Source organism: Pipistrellus kuhlii, unplaced genomic scaffold (genome assembly GCF_014108245.1).
Source record: "Pipistrellus kuhlii isolate mPipKuh1 unplaced genomic scaffold, mPipKuh1.p scaffold_m20_p_7, whole genome shotgun sequence".
NCBI classification, from domain to species: domain Eukaryota; kingdom Metazoa; phylum Chordata; class Mammalia; order Chiroptera; family Vespertilionidae; genus Pipistrellus; species Pipistrellus kuhlii.
The window spans coordinates 76,243,450-76,262,123 of NW_023425573.1; the positions used below are offsets into that span (position 1 = coordinate 76,243,450).

General features: G+C 47.5%; 1 protein-coding gene, 1 non-coding gene and 1 pseudogene across 29 annotated transcripts in view; 2 read left to right on the forward strand and 1 right to left on the reverse strand.

The window, feature by feature from the left end:
* CLASP1 (cytoplasmic linker associated protein 1) overlaps positions 1-18,674 on the reverse strand; it is a 220,673-nt gene that overhangs the window by 141,226 nt on the left and 60,773 nt on the right. For all 28 annotated transcript variants that reach the window (XM_036422281.2, XM_036422299.2, XM_036422283.2 and 25 more), the window contains exons 3-6: positions 5,893-5,971; positions 4,485-4,588; positions 3,611-3,702; positions 1,586-1,661 (exon numbers count right to left, since the gene is read on the reverse strand). In XM_036422281.2, coding sequence (XP_036278174.1) covers positions 1,586-1,661; positions 3,611-3,702; positions 4,485-4,588; positions 5,893-5,971 — 351 coding nt within the window. The remainder of the gene's footprint in view (positions 1-1,585; positions 1,662-3,610; positions 3,703-4,484; positions 4,589-5,892; positions 5,972-18,674) is intronic.
* On the forward strand, positions 6,499-6,623 carry LOC118710051. The gene has a single exon (XR_004985272.1). It is a non-coding gene; the product is annotated as a U4atac minor spliceosomal RNA (small nuclear RNA).
* Positions 11,026-11,766, forward strand: LOC118709946 (annotated as a pseudogene).

Consider the following 18,674-nt stretch of genomic DNA (forward strand, 5'->3'; position numbering starts at 1 on the left):
CATGCAGCCCAAACCCCCGGGGGCAGGTGTGAGCACATGGCCCTGAGCACTCAGTCTGGAACGCTGACTCTGCCGGACGCTAACAGCTGCCCAGGGAGCACAGCCTCATTTACCAGAAACGTCCATCTCCCGCGGGCCCAGCGGGACTATTCACGTCACGTGGCTGAGGAAGCCACTGCATTAGGGACAAGTTCAACGAGCCAGTGGCTTTCTGCTCCACCAGGGGGCACCGCAGCAGGGCCCTCCAAGTGCGGCCTCTGCGAAGGCCTTTTCCACAGAAAACAAAACACTCATTTGATAACTTAGAATTTTTAACTTAATGCTAAACATGCAGTATGATCCCATAAATAAAAATATCTAACAATTGTATTTGGATTTTAACTATTTTCACTGAGGCTGGGTAAGAGCTGAGTGGAGAGAAGTAGGCGCCAGCCGGGGAGACCACACAGCGGGGCAGCGAGCCAAGACACCAGGCCGGAAAGAAAGGTGGCAGAGCAGCAGGCGAGAGGGTGCGAAAATGCAACTGGGGTTCAGGGCTGAGAAGAAAGAAAGGGGAAGACAATGAACGGGAGGGTCCCAGGAGCTGTGGAAGCGGGAAAGTGCAGCGTAGGCTCTCTGGAGGGGCTTTGCAATCATAAACGAAGGCCTGTTGGGCCCCAGCTGGGAGTTCACTTGGTCAGAGCATCATCCCCCTATGCCAAGGTTGCAGGTTCGACTCCCCAGTCAGGGCACATAAAGAATCAACCAGTGAATGCAGAAATAAGTGGAATGACAAACCTCTCTCTTCTTTTCCTCCCTCTCTCAAATAAATAAACAAATTTTTTTTTTAAATATAAATAAAATGAAGGTCTGTTTATTGTACAAATATATCCTTGGTAAGTTTGTGTTCCTGTTTTCCTATTTTCAATTCTGAAATGTTTTCTTAGCAGCCTGCACGAGCGGATACGGACCAGAGGACTGGGCAGTGGACGGGCGGCCCAGCGAGACCTGCAGGAGCCCAGACCTGCCAGCCTGGGGAGGCGGCACCGGCCACAGGTTACCCCTCCCGCCCTCCTTCAGCTCAGGTCTGGGGCCTCGTTTTCATGTTTTGTTTTGTTTTTTAATTTAGGTAAAATGTATATAAAATAGCTACAGCTGTCAGGGTTCAAGGCATTTTCACAGGTGTACACACCAATATGGCCACTACCCAAAGCAAACCATGAACCATGGATCCAGGCCTGGAGAAGTCCCCTCGCATTTCCAGTCAATCCCCTCCCACAGGCAGTGTTCGCCTCCAATCCGCGTTGGGCATCCTCCCCGAGGCCCACCCCTTCCGGCCGTAGAGCCGGAGCCAGAGTGCCGGGATCCTGGAGGCTGGGCTGGAGGACATCCTTTCCGGGCTCATGAAGTCTCAGCCCCCGGGGAAAGAGGGCAGAGCAGACACATTTACCAGTGGCATCTTGTAAACATTATGGCTCATTATCTCACACAACAATCAGAGTTCTATGAAGATGAAGAGAGTCCCACCCACCCATCACGTACACAGGGAACACCAACATGCACGTTAGCTGTCTAACCAATGACCATTCCCATGGAAAACACTCACCTGGCTGTTTGGATCTCCAAGTAAATTACATATATGTGGCACAATCTTGTTTAGTGTCAAAGTGTGTGCTCCAGAACTGAAAACGAAAGGAGTGTTTATCACTGGGGAGAAAGAAACAGCAGAAGCCTCTGCCGGCACTCACCCGTCCCCTCCGTGCCCGGGCCTACCGCCCCTCACACCAGGCTCTCATCTGCCGTCTTCTCCCCCTCTCCCATCTGGATCCAAAATAAAGGTGTGTGGCGCCCCTTGGCACTGAGTTCAGAACCGTGAGTGCCTCTCACGGCCGTATTCTCGCCCTGGCACTCGGCTCTCTCCGCCTGGCCCCAGCCTTTCCCAGCGCTCGCCTCTCACAGGGCTGTGTCTACATTACTGTTCTGTCATGTGATGGTTCCTCTCTGCCCAGCCGGCACACCTCACCGAACTGTGCCCAGCTTGATGCTACAGCTGGCACTCAGGTGAGAAGAGCTGGATGAGACGGATGAGTGGCTGCAGAGGATGCGAGCCCACCTCGCACGCCCCGGCACAGACATCCTCTGTGAACACGGCCATCTCCGGCGATCTGGGGGCTTCCTCAGCATAAACTCTCAGATGTGAAACTATTACGATCAATGGCTAGAAACACTGTTTAAACGTTTCCAATACATATGGCCAAATGGAATGGCACTAAAAGGCTAACAACTTAGGCGGGGGGAAATTTACATGGTGACAAAAATGTCATAATCCCAATTTTGCTTTGAAGCATAATTTAACTGTAGAGGCTGGAATAAAATGCACCACATTTAACACTGATTATCTGAAGGTGCTAGAATTATGGGTAATCATCATTTTCTTCTTTATTTAAATTTTCTGTAACAATCAGAAAAGCTGATTTGTAATTTTAATTTCAATTTTAAAAAAGCCTTTCCTACAAATAAGCACATGAAAAATACTCACATTACCAGTCATTAAGTAAATACAAATTCACACCATGAGATATCACCACACACATATCAAAATGGCTACAATTAAAATAGTGATAACATTCGATGCTAGCAGGGATGTGATGAATTGATTCATTTACACACTGCTGGTGGGAATGTAAACTGGTACAGACAACTCAGGAAAACGGTTTGGCAGTTTCTTTAAAACTAAAAATGATCACTCAGCCTTCAGTTTAACACCGGACACGGCTTCTGTCTGAGGACAGCGTACTGAGTGGGTTTTTGGAGCAGAGATGGCCTAGGAGCTCGCTCCTCCACACCTCGCACCCGCCTGGTACTGCAGCACTCTGGGGAGTGGGGCGCCCTTTGGGGACAACGTCGGTCGTGCAAAGGGGAGAAAGTTGTTTAAAAAAACTAAAAACAAACTTACCAAGTGCTCAGCCATTGCACTCTTGAGCACTGACCCAAGAGAAACGAAAGCTGATGCTGAAACAAACTTTGTGAAGTGTTCATAGCAGCTTTCTTTGTAATAGCAAAAACTGGGAATGAGTCAAAAGTCCTTCAACAGCTGAGTGGTTAAACAAATCCTGAGAGTCTATGCCATGGAATTCTACTCAGCAATAAAAAGAAATGAACTATTGTTTACGCAACATATATTCAACCTCAAGTGGAATGAAAGCCAGTCTCAAAGGGTTACACTGTGTATGACTCCATCTACATGACATTATTGGAATAAAGCCATAAGGTGGAGAAGAGACTAGTGGCTGCCAGCGGTTAGGGACTAACTACAAAGAGGCAACGTGAGGGAGCCTGGGGTGACACACAGGTTCGTACCCTGACAGTGGTGATAGTCACATGGAACTACACACGTGACAGAACTGTGCAGAACTGCACTCACATGTGTGTGACTGGAGAAATGTGAATAAGCTCCATATCAATATTAACTTCCTGTGTCGTCATTGCACAGGCAAGATGATAACCCTGGGGGAAGAGGGAGAGGGGGTTTGCATTATATTCCCAATACATTCCTCTACAGCTTCTTTCAAAATAAAACGTTAATGAAAAAGTTCAGCCAAGAAAACCCTCAGACCCCGACCAGACTTACGCATTGAGGGTGGCAATGAGGCAGACACACGTGCCCTCCCGAGTCCGGAAGTTCTTGTGCTTGAAGCCTCCCAGCATCCGGTCCCACACGTACTGCAGGCGGCAAAGGACAGGTGAGAAGGGGGTGAGGCTCCTCAGCCTCTGCTTTAACACGGGGCCCAGGAAAGAGGGACTCTCAACAGGTGCCAATCGGTTCCGGCCACGACCACCCATTTAGTTATCTGAAGTCGAGCACACTGAAAAGTGGTGACTACTTGTTTATCAAGTTAAATTTCTTCCGAACACATTTCTTCATATGATGGTATTTCATTCTCCCAACGACCCCAAAAGGAGGTATGGCTGTCCCTATTTCAAGAGTGAGGAAAGGGAGGCCGAGAAAGGTCAGGTGGCTTCGAAGATGATGCACTCACACTGCTCTCCTGCCTGGACCAGCCTCTCCACCCCACAGCCCGCCACCTGCTCATCTGTGAAGGCCGGTCTAGTTCTCGCCTTCCCTAGAACTTTTCTGATAACATGCCCCTTCCCCAGCAATGTGCAGCAGGACCCTGAAGGCAGGTCTGTGTCTGGTGCCAGCAGCCCCAGCCCATTAGCAGACAGACCCGCCAGGCCTCCTAACACCCAGACATCATAACTGCTCTTTTCAAAGAAATACAGGATCAGTTATATAGATGAGCTCAAGTTTATGGATTAAATCAAGCACTCAAATCTCATGTTAAGTCCACTAATTTAGTCAAAATACATGCTTTGCTATTTATTATTTCTTCAAATATGGGGTGGGGGGAACTATGAAAATTTCCATCTGAAATACCTGATTAAAATAAATCGTCTTTCTGTGTGGAGTAACCCCCGATGTAAGGGAGCACCGAGCGTCCTACCTGGGGGTTAGCAGCTTGATCCATGATCTTTAGCAGCAGAGTCTGGTCTTGCTCCCGCACGGAGTCCTTAGCGTCTCCCAGTCTGTCTATTAAACTCGGCAGCACTGGAAATCAAAATGCAAGTGATCAAATGAACACCTGTTGGGGGTCACCAACTGTTGATATTTCAATTAACTGGGAAGACAAATCCTAGCCGAAATGAGTTCCATCATCTAAAACCACCATTCCCCACTATTCTCCCTGCTCAAGTCCAAGGGAACTACTCTGAGAATCAGCAGAATCCTTTTTGCGTGGGTATATGTGTCTTCTTATTCACGCCTTCCTCCAGCCACCTCCCCACATCTTTATGCTGGTCAGATATTAAACAGATGTCAACGGAAGACACTAGCAGGAGAGAGTCGATTCAAAAGGAAATCCGGGTAGGAGAGGAGGGCACCAGCACATTTCTCTGGGGGCAGGGGCAGACACTTGGGGCTCAGTCTACCTTTGTCTCTGTGATAATTTTACATAAGACACCTGCGTGCTGATCCCCACCCTGCAGGAGCGCGTCTGTCCTCCCAGCCCCCCGCGGGCCGGTGCGGGCCCCTGGCCGGTGCTCACAGGCACTTGCACCCCAGAGGTCAGGTGCTTCTAAGAGGCTAGGAAGATGAACCTTTCTTTTACAAAAGATATTCCCGACCAACTCAGCTAATTTAGGAGGAAAATGAGACACTACTAAAATGCTGAATTTCTTAAAGTTAAGGGGGTTTTATTTGAATGGGAAAAGAGCTCAACCGTATCCACAGGAGCACACTAACCAGAAAGTTAACAGAAAGTAAGATACATGTAGACTAACAGACACAGGCACCTGTGAGAAATCTTACGCACACAGATCTGCTTGGTGCTCACATTGTCATTAAACCGCAGAGGTCAGGAATTTAGAGATGACGAAATTATCTCTAGATCTATAAAACCTGTGGTTATTTTCATTTCATTTTACTGACATATTGTTTTCTCTTCAAAGTAAGAGTGACCATTTAATACCCGCTTGTGGGACACAGCAGAGTGAGCCGGTGACAGCAGTCCCACCACCTGGAGCACAGGGTGCTGGCAGCTGCAGGAATGCTAGAGGGAAGGACTGCTCTCAGAGGGGGTCAGGCCCAGCAGGGCCTGGCCAGCGCTAAATTAGGACAGTTAATTTGTACAAGAAATAAAAGAATTAGCAGTCACACTTCGTGTTAGAACACCAAGGCTGGAAGCACACAAATGGAGGGCAATGGGAAGCTGAGGCTAACGGAGATGGTTGAGGAGTGGGAGGGGAGCAAGGGCGCCGGCGGGCGGTTGGGCCCGGCTAACTGCAGGATTGGGGGAGACTGGCGGCCAGAGGGAGGAGCGTCTGGGGACCCGCCCACACTTGCCCACAGCTCACCTGTGCCGATCTGAGCCTTGAACCGATCCTGCAGCCGGGTGACTAGCGCGGATAGGATGTCCATGCCCAGGAGAGCCACCTGCAATGAATGGGAAACGCCGTGAGCAGCCGGCCCCAGGCCTGGGCCCTCGCCCCGCAGCTGCCAGGGCGCCCGCACATTTCTGGCTCAAGCGCTGACCCGGGGCCCCGAGAGCGCGTGCCGACGGGCAGGATTACACTGGTCACCAAGAGGAGGGCTGCCCTTGTACAAACAGAGCCGCTCCGTTTCAAAAGGAACCAAAAAGCTGCTCCAGCCTGGCTAGCTACAGGTCCCGGGAGCCGAGAGTGGGAGAATAGGAAGAATAGGACGCAGCTCCGCCCCTTGCCGGCCCCGCCCCAGCGAGGCGCACATGCAAATTATCGCGCGTGGCCTTCTGGGTAAAACCGAGCTGCCGCTTTGCTCCCGCAAAAGCCTCAGAAAACAAGGAGTTGGTAGTTTGTTCGGGAGTTGTAGTCAACTCGCGTGCACTACTAACACGCGGCGAGGCCGGGACTTGCATGTCAGTCACCACAACCCTATCAGGTATTGGCCAGCACTGCTAGCGGCGCAACCCATAAGTCCTAGCAACCATCCTTTTCTTGGGGTTGCGCTACTGTCCAATGAACGTGTAGTGAGGGCAGTACTGCTAACGCCTGAACAACACATACGCATCAGGCGGGCTCTGCCTGGCCTCGGTGCAATTTTTGGAACTTACAAACCCGCTTTACAACTGGCCTGTTAAAGACACACTGCGACCTAGTACCTCCCCTGCTGTAGCACTGCCGCACGCGCCATCTGCTGGCCACACTAACCAGGCACCTCTCAACAAGGGGACTCTTTCAACCTTTCCTTTTCATTTAATTTGAGGTGGCATGTCCCACCTGTGGGTGTTTCTTTTTTGTTCAACCCCCTCCACCACCACACCAGCCCTAAAACATCCCCCCATCTGTGAGGCTGCTCTCTCTCAGTCTATTTTAGTTGGCATCTCAAATTTCAGTATGTTTTACGTTTTTTTAATATATTTAGATTTTTTACAGAGAGGAAGAGAGAGGGATAGAGTTAGAAACATCGATGAGAGAGACTCATCGATCTGCTGCCTCTTGCACATCCGCAACCACATTACATGCCCTTGACCGGAATCGAACCTGGGACCCTTCAGTCCGCAGGCTGACGGGTCCATTGAGCCAAACTGGTACTTTCTTATACTTAACCCAGTTTGTAGGCTGCATGTTCACTTCAAAATATGCAAATATGCCTTTGTACTTCAACATCATGTATTAGACCAGTGTTTCCCAAAGTGCGGTACGCGTACCCCCAGGGGTACGGGAAGATTTTGGTGGGGGTACGCGTTGCACCGGAGTTTGGTGGGGATATGCACTGCACCGTGCTTAGCTGCGCCTAATTCGACGTTCTCATGAGTACGAGGGGTACTCAGCGTTACGAAAATTATAGAAGGGGTACACATATGTCAAAAGTTTGGGAAACACTGATCTAGAGTGTATTATGCTAACTGAAATAAGTCAAAAAGACAAATGATTTCACTTATTTTGTAAAACCTAATAAACAAAATGGAAACAAACTCATATATACGGAGAACAAACTGATGGTTGCCAGATGAGAGAGAGGTAGAGGGGATGAGTGAAAAAGGTGAAGGGATAAAGGTGAAGAAGAAATAAATTGCCATTTATAAAACTATCACGGGGATGTAAAGTACAACACAGGAAATACAGTCAGCCTGACCAGCGTGGCTCAGTGGGTGAGTGTCAATTTATGAACCAGGAGATGAGGTTAGATTCCTGGTTGGGGCATATGCCTGGGTTGCAGGCTTGATCCCCCATGTGGAGTGTGCAGGAGGCAGTCGATTGGCGATTCTCTCTCATCATTGATGTTTCTATCTCTCTCTCCCTCTCCCTTCCTCTCTGATATCAATAAAAATATGTATTTTTTAAAAAAAAAAAATATAGTCAATAATTCTGTAATAACTATGTATAATGTCAGATGGGCACTAGACTTACTGGGCTAATCACTTCCTAAATTATGTAAGTGTCTAATTACTATGTTATGTTGTACACCTGAAACTAATATAATATTGTTGCCTGGCCGGGTGGCTCATGACTGAGCATCGACCTATGAACCAGGAGGCCACTGATTCGATTCCGGGTCAGGGCACATGCCTGGGTTGCAGGCTCGATCCCCAGTGTGCAGAAGGCAGCCTATCAACGATTTTCTCATCACTGGTGTTTCTTTTTTTTTCTTTCTTTTTTTTCACAGAGAGGAAGGGAGAGAGATAGAGAGCTAGAAACGTCGATGAGAGAGAAACATCGACCAGCTGCCTCTTGCACACCCCCTTCTGGGAACGTGGCCGCAACCCAGGTACATGCCCTTGACCGGAATTGAACCTGGGACCCTTCAGTCCGCAGGCCAACGCTCTACCGCTGAGCCAAACCGGTTTCGGTTCATCGCTGATGTTTCTCTCTCTCTCCCTTCCTCTTCCTCTCTGAAATCAATAAAAATATATTTTGAAATGTGTGTGTGTGTGTGTGTGTGTGTGTGTATATAATATTGCATTTGGAAAAAAGTTTGTTTTTTTTAATATATATTTTATTGATTTTTTTACAGAGAGGAAGATGGATAGAGCTAGAAACAGCAATTAGAGAGAAGCTTCAATCAGCTGCCTCCTGCCCAACCCCTACTGAGGATGTGCCCGAAACCAAGGTACATGCCCTTCACTGGAATCGAACCTGGGACCCTTCAGTCCACAGGCCAACGCTCTATCCACTGAGCAAAACAGGTTTCGGCTGTTTTAAGTTTTTAAGAGAATGTTCAGGCCTCCTTTAAAGCAGGGGGTAAGGTCTAGACCAGCGCAATCGCGCTGAGAGTGACAGTGTGCAGAAGCTGCACTGTCCCCACAGCAGCCACCTGCTACGGAGCAACTGCAGCGTGGCTAGCATGAGAGGACGCAGAACTAAACTGTACTTAATGTCACCACCTGAACTCAGCCACAGGAGGCTCGCAGCTCCCGGTGGACAGCACTGCTCTGGACCAATGGCGGCCGCAGCCCAAGCAAGGAGACCAGCAGTCGAAGGGAGCAGGGGACCGTGGGCACCTGGACCCTCTCAAAGCTCGGGTCACGTGACTCCGTATGGGGATGAAGGCGAGTGTGGCCACATCTCCAGATTTTAATCCCTGGCAGCTTATTGAATAAATTTTAAAGAGCTAAGGAGCCCAAAGGAAAAACATCGTGGGTTAAATACAGCAAAGACCTTAAACTCTGAAACCTCTCTCATTCCCATGGAGCTTATAAACATGAGATCAGGCACCAAAACATCCACAGCTGGCCAAGGGATTAAACAAAGATCCGATTTCCCACGAGGCCTTTCAAACATGCCTGCATGCTTCCAGCTGACCTGTCCATCCTCTTACTGCAGCCCAGCAGCCAGCAGTACAGCCCGCCCCTGTGGGCTCCAGGCCTCCTACTCCCCTTCCCCAAGGCCCAGTCCGAGTCCTCCAGCAGCAGAGCTCCTCAGCCTCCAACCCCCCGGGCCCAGGCCTTTGTTCCCTCCAATCTGCCCAGAGCAGGGGGATTCCATAAGCTTTTCTCATCCCCACCCCTTTCCCAGAGACCGCAAAGGCGAAAAGCAACTGTTATCTTGCTGTATTCCCCCCCCCCCTTTCTTTTTTTAATATATGTTATTGATTTTTTACAGAGAGGAAGAGAGAGGGATAGAGAGTTAGAAACATCGATGAGGGAGAGTCATCGATCAGCTGCCTCTTGCACACCCCCTACTGGGGATGTGCCCGCAACCAAGGTACATGCCCTTGACCGGAATCGAACCCGGGACCTTTCAGTCCGCAGGCTGACGCTCTATCCACTGAGCCAAACCGGTTTCGGCTGTATTCCCTTTTTATCTTATTTAACCCTCACAACAACACCTAGAGCCACATACCACAGCTATAAATATCCCTACTTTGCAGATAAGGAAACAGAACTGGGTAAGGTCACTTACATAATATTCATTAAACCATTAGTTTTACAAAAGGGCAAACTGAAACACTAAGTTTATGATAACAACGGAAAAGTCAAAATCACTCACTCCAGCTGGCCAGTGTTGCTCAGTTGGAGTGTCATCCTATAAACACACCCAAAGCCGCAGGCGTCTTCAAACTACGGCCCGCGGGCCACATGCGGCCCGCCAGGTTTTTTGGGCAGTGAGCGCAGCCGAGGTGTTACAGTAGGAATTAGTAGTTCATATAGTCCGGCCCTCCAGCTCTCTGAGGGACCGTGATCTGGCCCCCACTTTAAAAAGTTTGAGGACCCCTGCCCAAAGGTGTCAGGTTTGAATCCTGGTCAGGGCACCTACTCAGGTTGTGGGTTCCGGGGTGTGTACAAGAAGCAATGGGTTGATGCGCTCTCGCGCGCGAGTGCGCGCGCGCGCGCGCTCTCTCTCTCTCTCTCTCTCTCTCTCTCTCTCTCTCTCATCAATTAAATAGCTTTAGGTGAGGATTTAATTTTTTTTAAATTACTCTTGTGTATGCTTATCCTAAAGAATCATCTGCCCACTGGCAAAAAGTGGACAGTATTGGCAATAGCCAAAAAGTGGTATTAATCCATAAATCCACCTGGTGAACAGATGAACAAAATGTTGCATAGCCATACAATTAAATACCATTCAACAAGAAAGAGGAACAAATTACTAATACATTTAAGACAGACGTTGAAAACATGATGCTAGGTCAAGGAAATCTGACACAAAAACTGCATCTTGAATGACTCCACTTAAGAAATGACTGCCTACGGCTGGGGTGGGAATAGGAATTGATGGCAAATTGGCATCATTTTGGTGATGGAGAAATGTTAGAAAAATCTATACCTTTTCATTATCTCAATTAGAACCAGGAAGGAAGTTTAATGGGAAAACTCAAATTCAGTTTTCCAACAAAACACCAAATGGCGCACAGCGCGGTGCTGCGGGAGGCCCGGGAACAGGAGGTCGGAGCTTCCAGGGAGGATTTGGCAGCGGCATCGGGGCCCAGATCGCAGCCGGGGTCGGGGCAGGGGCCAAGGCCGTGAAGGTCGCAGAGGCAAGGCGTGGATCCCTGCCACCAAGCTGGGCTGCCTGGTCAAGGACATGAAGATCAAATCCCTAGAGGAAATCTCTCTATTCTCCTTGCCTGTCAAGGAATCAGATCGCTGACTTTTTCTTGGGGGTATCCTTCAAGGATAAGGCCTTAAAAATTGTGCCTATGCAAAAGCAGAGGCGTGCTGGCCAGAGGACCCGGTTCAAGTCATTAGTTGCCATTGGTTGCACATGGACCTGTTGGTCTGGGTGTTAAGTGCTCAAAGGAAGTAGCCACTGCCATCCATGGAGCCATTACGCTGGCCAAGCTCTATTGTCCCCCTGCGGCAGGCTCCTGGGAAAGAGGGTCAGCAAGCCCACACTGCTCCTTGCAAGGTGACTGGCTGCTGAGGATCTGTGCTGGTGCGCCTCATCCCTGCCCTCAGGGCTATGGCACTGCCTCGACCCCTGTGCCTACAAAGTTACTGATGATGCCTGGTATTGACAACTGCTATACCTCCGCCAGGGGCTGCATTGCCACCCTGGGCAACTTCACCAAGGCCACCTTTGATGCCATTTCTAAGACCTATCTCACCCCAGATCTTCGGAAAGAGACTGTGTTCACTAAGTCTCCCCATCAGGAATCACTGACATCTTGTAAAGACCCACATCAGTTTCTGTGCAGAGGACCCAGGCTCCAGCTCTGGCCACCACATAATTGTTAAATGGGAAAAAGACAATTTATAGACAATCTATTCTGTAAAACAACAATACTAATTAAAAGTTGCACAATCTCTGCCTGACCAATGTGGCCCAATGGTTAAACATTGACCTATGAACCAGGAGGAAGTCATGGTTCGGTTCCTAGTCAGGGCACATGCCCAGATTGTGGGCTTGGTCCCCAATAGAGGGGCATGCAGGAGGCAGCCAATCAATGATTCTCTCATCATTGATATTTCTATCTCCCTCTCGCTTTCTAAAACCAATATATATATAAAGTTGCCCAATATCATTTGACTTTTTAGAAGGGCTTATGTCACAAGGAAAATGGGGGCGGGAAAGCAACAATTTCAACGGGTGGAGGAAGCAAGCGGAAATCTCACTGTGGGTGGAGCCCCTCCTCTTCCATTCCAGTTCATTCATGCTTTCACACACAATTCACAGAAGCCTTGCCAAGAAATAAAAAATTTCACAGGCCTACACACTTAATGAATTCACTTATGGAAAACAAGTCCCACTTATTCTAGCATAGAAGCCTAAAGGCAGGATAGAGAAATCAAAATAAAATTTTCTCCTCTAAATTCTTCTAACTTCCAGCTTCTTGGAAAACAAAAAGGTCCTGGGAACTGGGAATAAATTCTCAACACTTTGGGAAAACCAGTACTACCTCCTATGCTATCTAATTCTAATTTCAAATTTTAAAGTAGGCAGGACACATTTGGGGGAAATAAAAGCAAAGAATGAAAATAAACTTCACGATGGAATTTCTTCAAATGAGGAACTCATTGCCAAAGAGGAAGTCTAATAATGTTCCATTCATCCATTCCTCTGAAAACGCTCGTTATATCCACATCCTATTCTAGCTGAGATTACGTCCCATAATCTCTCCAGCCTCGATCTGAACAACCTCATATTATGACCCTAAAGTGTTTTGATTTCTGTAACTAGAATTTCTCCCTAACTCAAAACCAATGAAGAGGAATGATCGAAGGATCATCCTGTGCTTCGTTTCCCCTTCTCGGCAACAGCCTCATCACCTGTATTCATATCTCCATCCAGGGCATCAGAGCCCCCTTCTCCCTACAGCACTTTGTTCTCTTCCCAAGTGTAGATAGAAGTAGAAACCAGAGTCCAAAGGCATGCCAGGAGAGGACAGGAAGCCCAGCACACATCTGTATCAATCCTCACTCCTGCTAGCCCATTCAATGCCAGTATAGGAGTACAGGATTATACTCTAAGACAGCCTAGAGAAGGGGGGTGGAGGGACACACACAAGTGGTCTCAGCAAGTGAAAATTACCCCCAAACACAATCCTATCTAATAAAAGGGTAATATGTAAATTAACTGTCACTCTGTCACAAAGATGACGGTGTCCATAGCCACAAGATGGCGGCACCCAGTTCTGGGGGTGGGGAGGGGAACAGCCACTGAGAGCAGGCAGTGTGAGTGGCCTGGCGGAATGCTTGCAACGAGGCCACGGATGGGCCTCTGGGCCATGGAGAGCCTCTGGGCCACGGAGAATGCCAGGCCCTGCAGAGAGCTACTGGTGCACAGATTCATGCACAGGGCAACAAGTCTATATATATAAAAGCCTAAACAACCTCCCAACAGTTCAACCATCCAACTGGTAGTAATGATGCACACTAACCACCAGGGGGCAGATTCTCAATGCAGGAGCTACTAACAACAAATAATCAATTTGAACCACTCTTTGATCATGAAACGACCAGAATGTTCTAGAAGACACAGCAAAGTAATTTTGCTTCATGATGACGCACCATCACACACTTTAAAACCAGTTAAAGACACGTTAAAAGATCTTGCCTGAGAAGTATTAGCCCACCCACTGTATTCAACAGACCTTGCATTTCAGATTACCACTTGTTCAGATCAATGGCACACGCACCTTCCGAGCAGCACTTCAAAACATACGAAGAAGTGGAAAATTGGGTCTCTGAATGGTTTGCCTCAAAACAAGAAAAGTTCTATTGGGATAGTGTCCACAAATTACCTGAAATATGGGGAAATGTGTGGCTAGCAAGGAACATTACTTTGAATAAAGCACTTTTTCTCTTGAAATTATTGTGTTTTCTTTGATTACAAAATTCGCTGTTATTAACCAGTACACCTGGTAAACATTATAATGGAAATGATTTGGGCCTCTTCCTGAAAGACTGTTTTCCAGTGGAACCATGACGGGGAACTAAAGAGGCACCTTTAGAAGCACAATTTCTCCAATGTCCACAGATAAAACTTCCTTAGGTCAGGGAGATTCAAGTTCCTGTCAAATAGCAGGTATTATAGAGAAAAATGAAACCCATTTATTTTATTGCAAATTTACTGTGTGCAAAGTACAACCTCATGTCTTAACGAATATTTTTCCATTGATTTTTAAAGAGAGAAACAGAGAGAGAGAAACATCAATGTGAGAGAGACATACACGCGCCCTGACCAGGGATCAGGCCTGCAACTGAGGTATGTGCCCTTGATCAGAATCGAACCCAGGACCCTTCAGTCCATGAGCTGAAGCTCTATCCACTCAGCCAAACTGACTAGGGCACCACTATTAATTTTGATATCTATGTTCCAATGCAAAATGCTCAAATCATTACCCAACTCTCCCGTATCATTTCAATGGTCCACTACAATAACCTTATTACCTTTCACCTCACTGAACTATTTCCTAGAACAGTCGATCCTTGGTTCTCAAACATCTCCCATCTCCAATAATGCAGTTCTCAACCAAGTTGTTAAAAAAACACTAAAAAAAAAACTTCACAGTTGTCAAACAAAACTTAAGTTCTTGACCCGACAACCCTTTCAAAAGACAGAATGAGCAAGTATGTGTCAGTTTACCACTAAACCTTAGGCTCTTAACATTTCAGGAATTTGTGCTGTGAGTTTTTTTGTTTTTGTTTTTGTTTTGTTTTTTTGCTTTGGGGAGTTTCAAATGGATTAAATCAATCAATTTACATTATTTTTTAACTGTATTTTTATTGATTTCAAAGAGTGTGAGAATAAACAAATCATTTTTTCTGTCAAAGAACAGTTTAGACAGCCACCATTTTGAAACTGTGTGACTTGGCAACTGCCATGTTGGCCGCATGGTTTGCAGCTCCCCGGGGGTCACCATGTTGAAATGGCAAAGGCCAGCCCCTCCCTTTGAATTAGCCAATCTCGAAAGACTGTGCGCCTGAGCTCCAATCAAGAGCAAGGGACAGGTCACATGCATCAGGGATTATAAATCCCGCTCAGATTGCCTGCTCTGTGTTTCCAGAACATGTGTGCACCCGCTTCTACGTAGAAGTAAAGATCTTCACCTTGCTGCCTGACTCCCAAGTATGTTTTGTGTTCTACCAGGACCCCTAAATTTGGGGGCTCGCCTTATTTCTAACAGAGAGGAAGGCAGAGGGAAAGACAGAAACATCAACGACGATTGAGAATCATGGGTCAGCTGCCTCCTGCACACCTTACATGGATCAGGCCCGAAACTGGACATATGCCTTGACTGAGAATAGAACCATGACCTCCTGGTTCATAAGGTGACATTCAACCACTGGCCCACACCAGCCGGGAAATCTGCATTATTTCACATGGGAAAAACAATTCAGTTTTTTATAAATATATATATTTTATTGATTTTTTTACAGAGAGGAAGAGAGAGGGATAGAGAGTTAGAAACATCGATGAGAGAGAATCATCGATCAGCCGCCTCTTGCACACCCCCCATGGGAGATGTGCCCACAACCAAGATACATGCCCTTGACCGGAATCGAACCTGGGACCTTCCAGTCTGCAGGCTGACACTATCCACTGAGCCAAACTGGTTTCGGCAACAATTCGGTTTTTTAACAAATCGCTTCTTGTACAGCCTTCTGGAACAAATTAAGTTCGAGAACCAAGATTCCACGTAACTCCTATTTGACCCAAATCAGCTTACACACCGTATTTTTTTAACTTTCCAACATGAACTTGGAACACCTAGGAGTCTGCTCAAAATCTTAACTGCTTCCTCACAGCCTGATAAAAAACAGCTTCACTGCTTTAGAATGGCATTCATTCCATCCAAGGTCCGGCACAGATTCATCTTTCTGGGAAGCACAGGTCAGGTGAAGAGTCTGGTTCTGAGCACAGGTAGCCACATTTCAGCTGCCGCTCCACCACTTCCCTCCCGCTCTAACAAGGTGGCTGTGAGACTAAGTGAAGGAATCTGCCGGAAAGAGCCCAGCACAGGCGTGGTGCACAGAACTGTTCCAGAGCACTAGCTCTTCTCATTACACCCAGCTCCCTTCTCACTGACCAAAGGCTGGAGTACTACTGCCATCAGGCCCTCTCCCGAGTGCTTGCCGTACAGAGGAAACCGGAGTTCTGCCTCCCGCGGCTTCTGTGGGGATGGGGGAGGCAGAGCACCCCATGGCTTCACTAGGCTGGCCCGAGTGGAATCTTCCTCAGCCTTCTCCAGCCACAACTCTGCTGAGGCACCATTTCCACTACAGTGTTCACTCCACCTGCCACAATCCTGCCTATCTCTTACCAGCACACCCAGCTCCCGGGCCACCGCATCCAGGAAGCTTTGCTTGTCTCTTCCACAGAAGGAAGCCTGGACTTGGGCACTGTTTGTTGCAAACAAGCCACATCTACTCTGTTATAATCACAGGAAGATTCTATTCCTCTCAATAACTGACACATTTTCTCAAAAATTTTGTGAAATGGGCAAATACATCTCTAACCTAATTATGCTACCATCATCCTGTAATTAAGAGAAATCTGGACTATAAAGAGTACTAGGAAAGAGAAATAGAGCCGCACACAAACTGCCAACGTGTCAGTGGTTTCTGTCGGCTGAGTTACGTCGTCTCCATGTGACTGCCTTTGTCTTCTTCGTGGGGAAGGGTAAACTGGTGAAGTCTCAGTGCACTGGCGGACTTCTCAGACGTGCAGGCTCTTACACCAGTGAAACAAAATACAGAACAGGCCTTCCTTTCCTTAGTGTGAAATTTTCACCGGACGCCACGAGGGGAAAAAATGCAACAGAGAACAGGAGGGACGTACCCAGAGGACTTCAGGCTGACAGGAACGTGCTCTCAGGCTCACGGCCAAATCAGCACAGGAGGGAGGTGGCTCAGGAAGCCCAGTGGAATGGATTCCGTTGAGTACCATCTCTGCCCAGCAGGGTCAGCAGTCCCAACCTGCACCCTCGTGTAACCCTGGGGCAGCTGTGCCCAGTGCACCAAATGACCTTCACCGCCTGCAGGGCCTCCCACTGGAACAGTATCATCAGGTAACAAGTGACCCTCAGCAAACCACACTGCCTTGATAGCAGATAAGAAATGTGTTGTGTTCTAGATAGGTAGAAGAACAAACGACAAGCTTTTTTAAGTAACCACAACACAGCTTTAGCAAAGACTGCCCGCTGCTCCTCCGCACTAAGCAATCAATAGGCCCACAGCTAATAGAAAGGCGGAGCCTACCACGTCTTTCCAGATATCTAAGGACTGCTTCCAAATGTCTAAACATCCCATTTAGTTCATGCAAGTCTCCTGAAATCACTAACATGTCTATTACAGAGAATACTCTAGAATTTAGCATTTCTGGGTGTCTCAGAGTCATCATGACATAGTCATTGTGCTGAGCAAAAGTCCAAGAGTTCTTTCTCAGATTCTAGAGTGGATCTTGAGAAAGAAAATACCTACTAAAAAGGGCTTCCTAGAAAAAAAATAAAAATGAAAAAGTAATAATAAGAGGCTCACTAAGCCCAAATTTTAAAATTCAGCTGAAACCGGTTTGGCTCAGTGGATAGAGTGTTGACCTGCATACTGAAAGGTCCCAGGTTCGATTCTGGTCAAGGGCATGTACCTTGGTTGCGGGCACATCCCCAGTAGGGAGTGTGCAATAGACAGCTAATCGATGACTTTCTCTCATCGATGTTTCTAACTCTCTATCCCTCTCTCTTTCTCTCTGTAAAAAAAAATCATTAAAAAAAAAAAATATATATATATATATATATATATATTTTTTTTTTTTTTTAATTAAAATTTAACGCTAACAGCCATTTTTACCTTGCTAGGGGTGGAGGGGTGTTAAGAGGGGGATCCTCTCAAAATGCACTTCAAGGCGAAGCCTACACTGAACTTTCTGCCACCTGAGCCAGCCCTTATAAAGGAGTACTTGGAATCCTATTTCAACCAATAGAACTGAGGCTTTCCCCATCCAATCGAGCTGTGCAGCCTGGACCAACTAAAGCAATTCTATTCTGACCAATCAGGACAGTGCCTTTTGGACCAATCAAACTGTGAGGATTTGGAGTCCTCATTTGCATGAAGACACACCAATCAGTGACCAGGGGCGGGACAGCACACTTTCCCTTTCCACTGAACACTCAGAACTGTGTTTCCCCCACTGATGTCTCACCAGAGCCAAGTGAAGCCGACCAGCATGGGTCAGAGCAGACTGGCACAGAATAGAGCTGAGCAGAGCAGCAGGGCACAGACCAGACCAGCGAAGAGCCCCCTGGCCCCAAAGCTGCCTCACAACAGTGCGTTTTCCACAGATGTGCTATATTCACTATTGAGCTGTTTGCAATGAATAGTTTCCTACTTCACCACACCCCAACCTGGGGATTCCTACTGGTGCTCCACTGGCCCCAAGGACCATCGCTTTTCACTAGCAAAATCAGAGAAGCTTCCATACTTTGCAGGCCCCTGAGTATCCTCTCTACCCTCACTTGCTGCAGAGAGACATGAGAGGAGGTAAACTCCACAAGTTCTACTTTGGCAGTTTGGAGGGAGAGTAACCTCTAGCTATCCAGAGCTGGTCATACATCCTTCATGTCCGAAGGTTTTAAATGATAGGTCTTAGGAGAGCCATGGGCCTTCCAGAGGCTTAACTGTTCCCCCCTCAGGTTCACTTACTCAGAAATGTACTGAGTGGTCCCCTGTCCCAAGCTCTGAGCAATGGAAATCTGCAGTTAAACGGGACAACAGCTC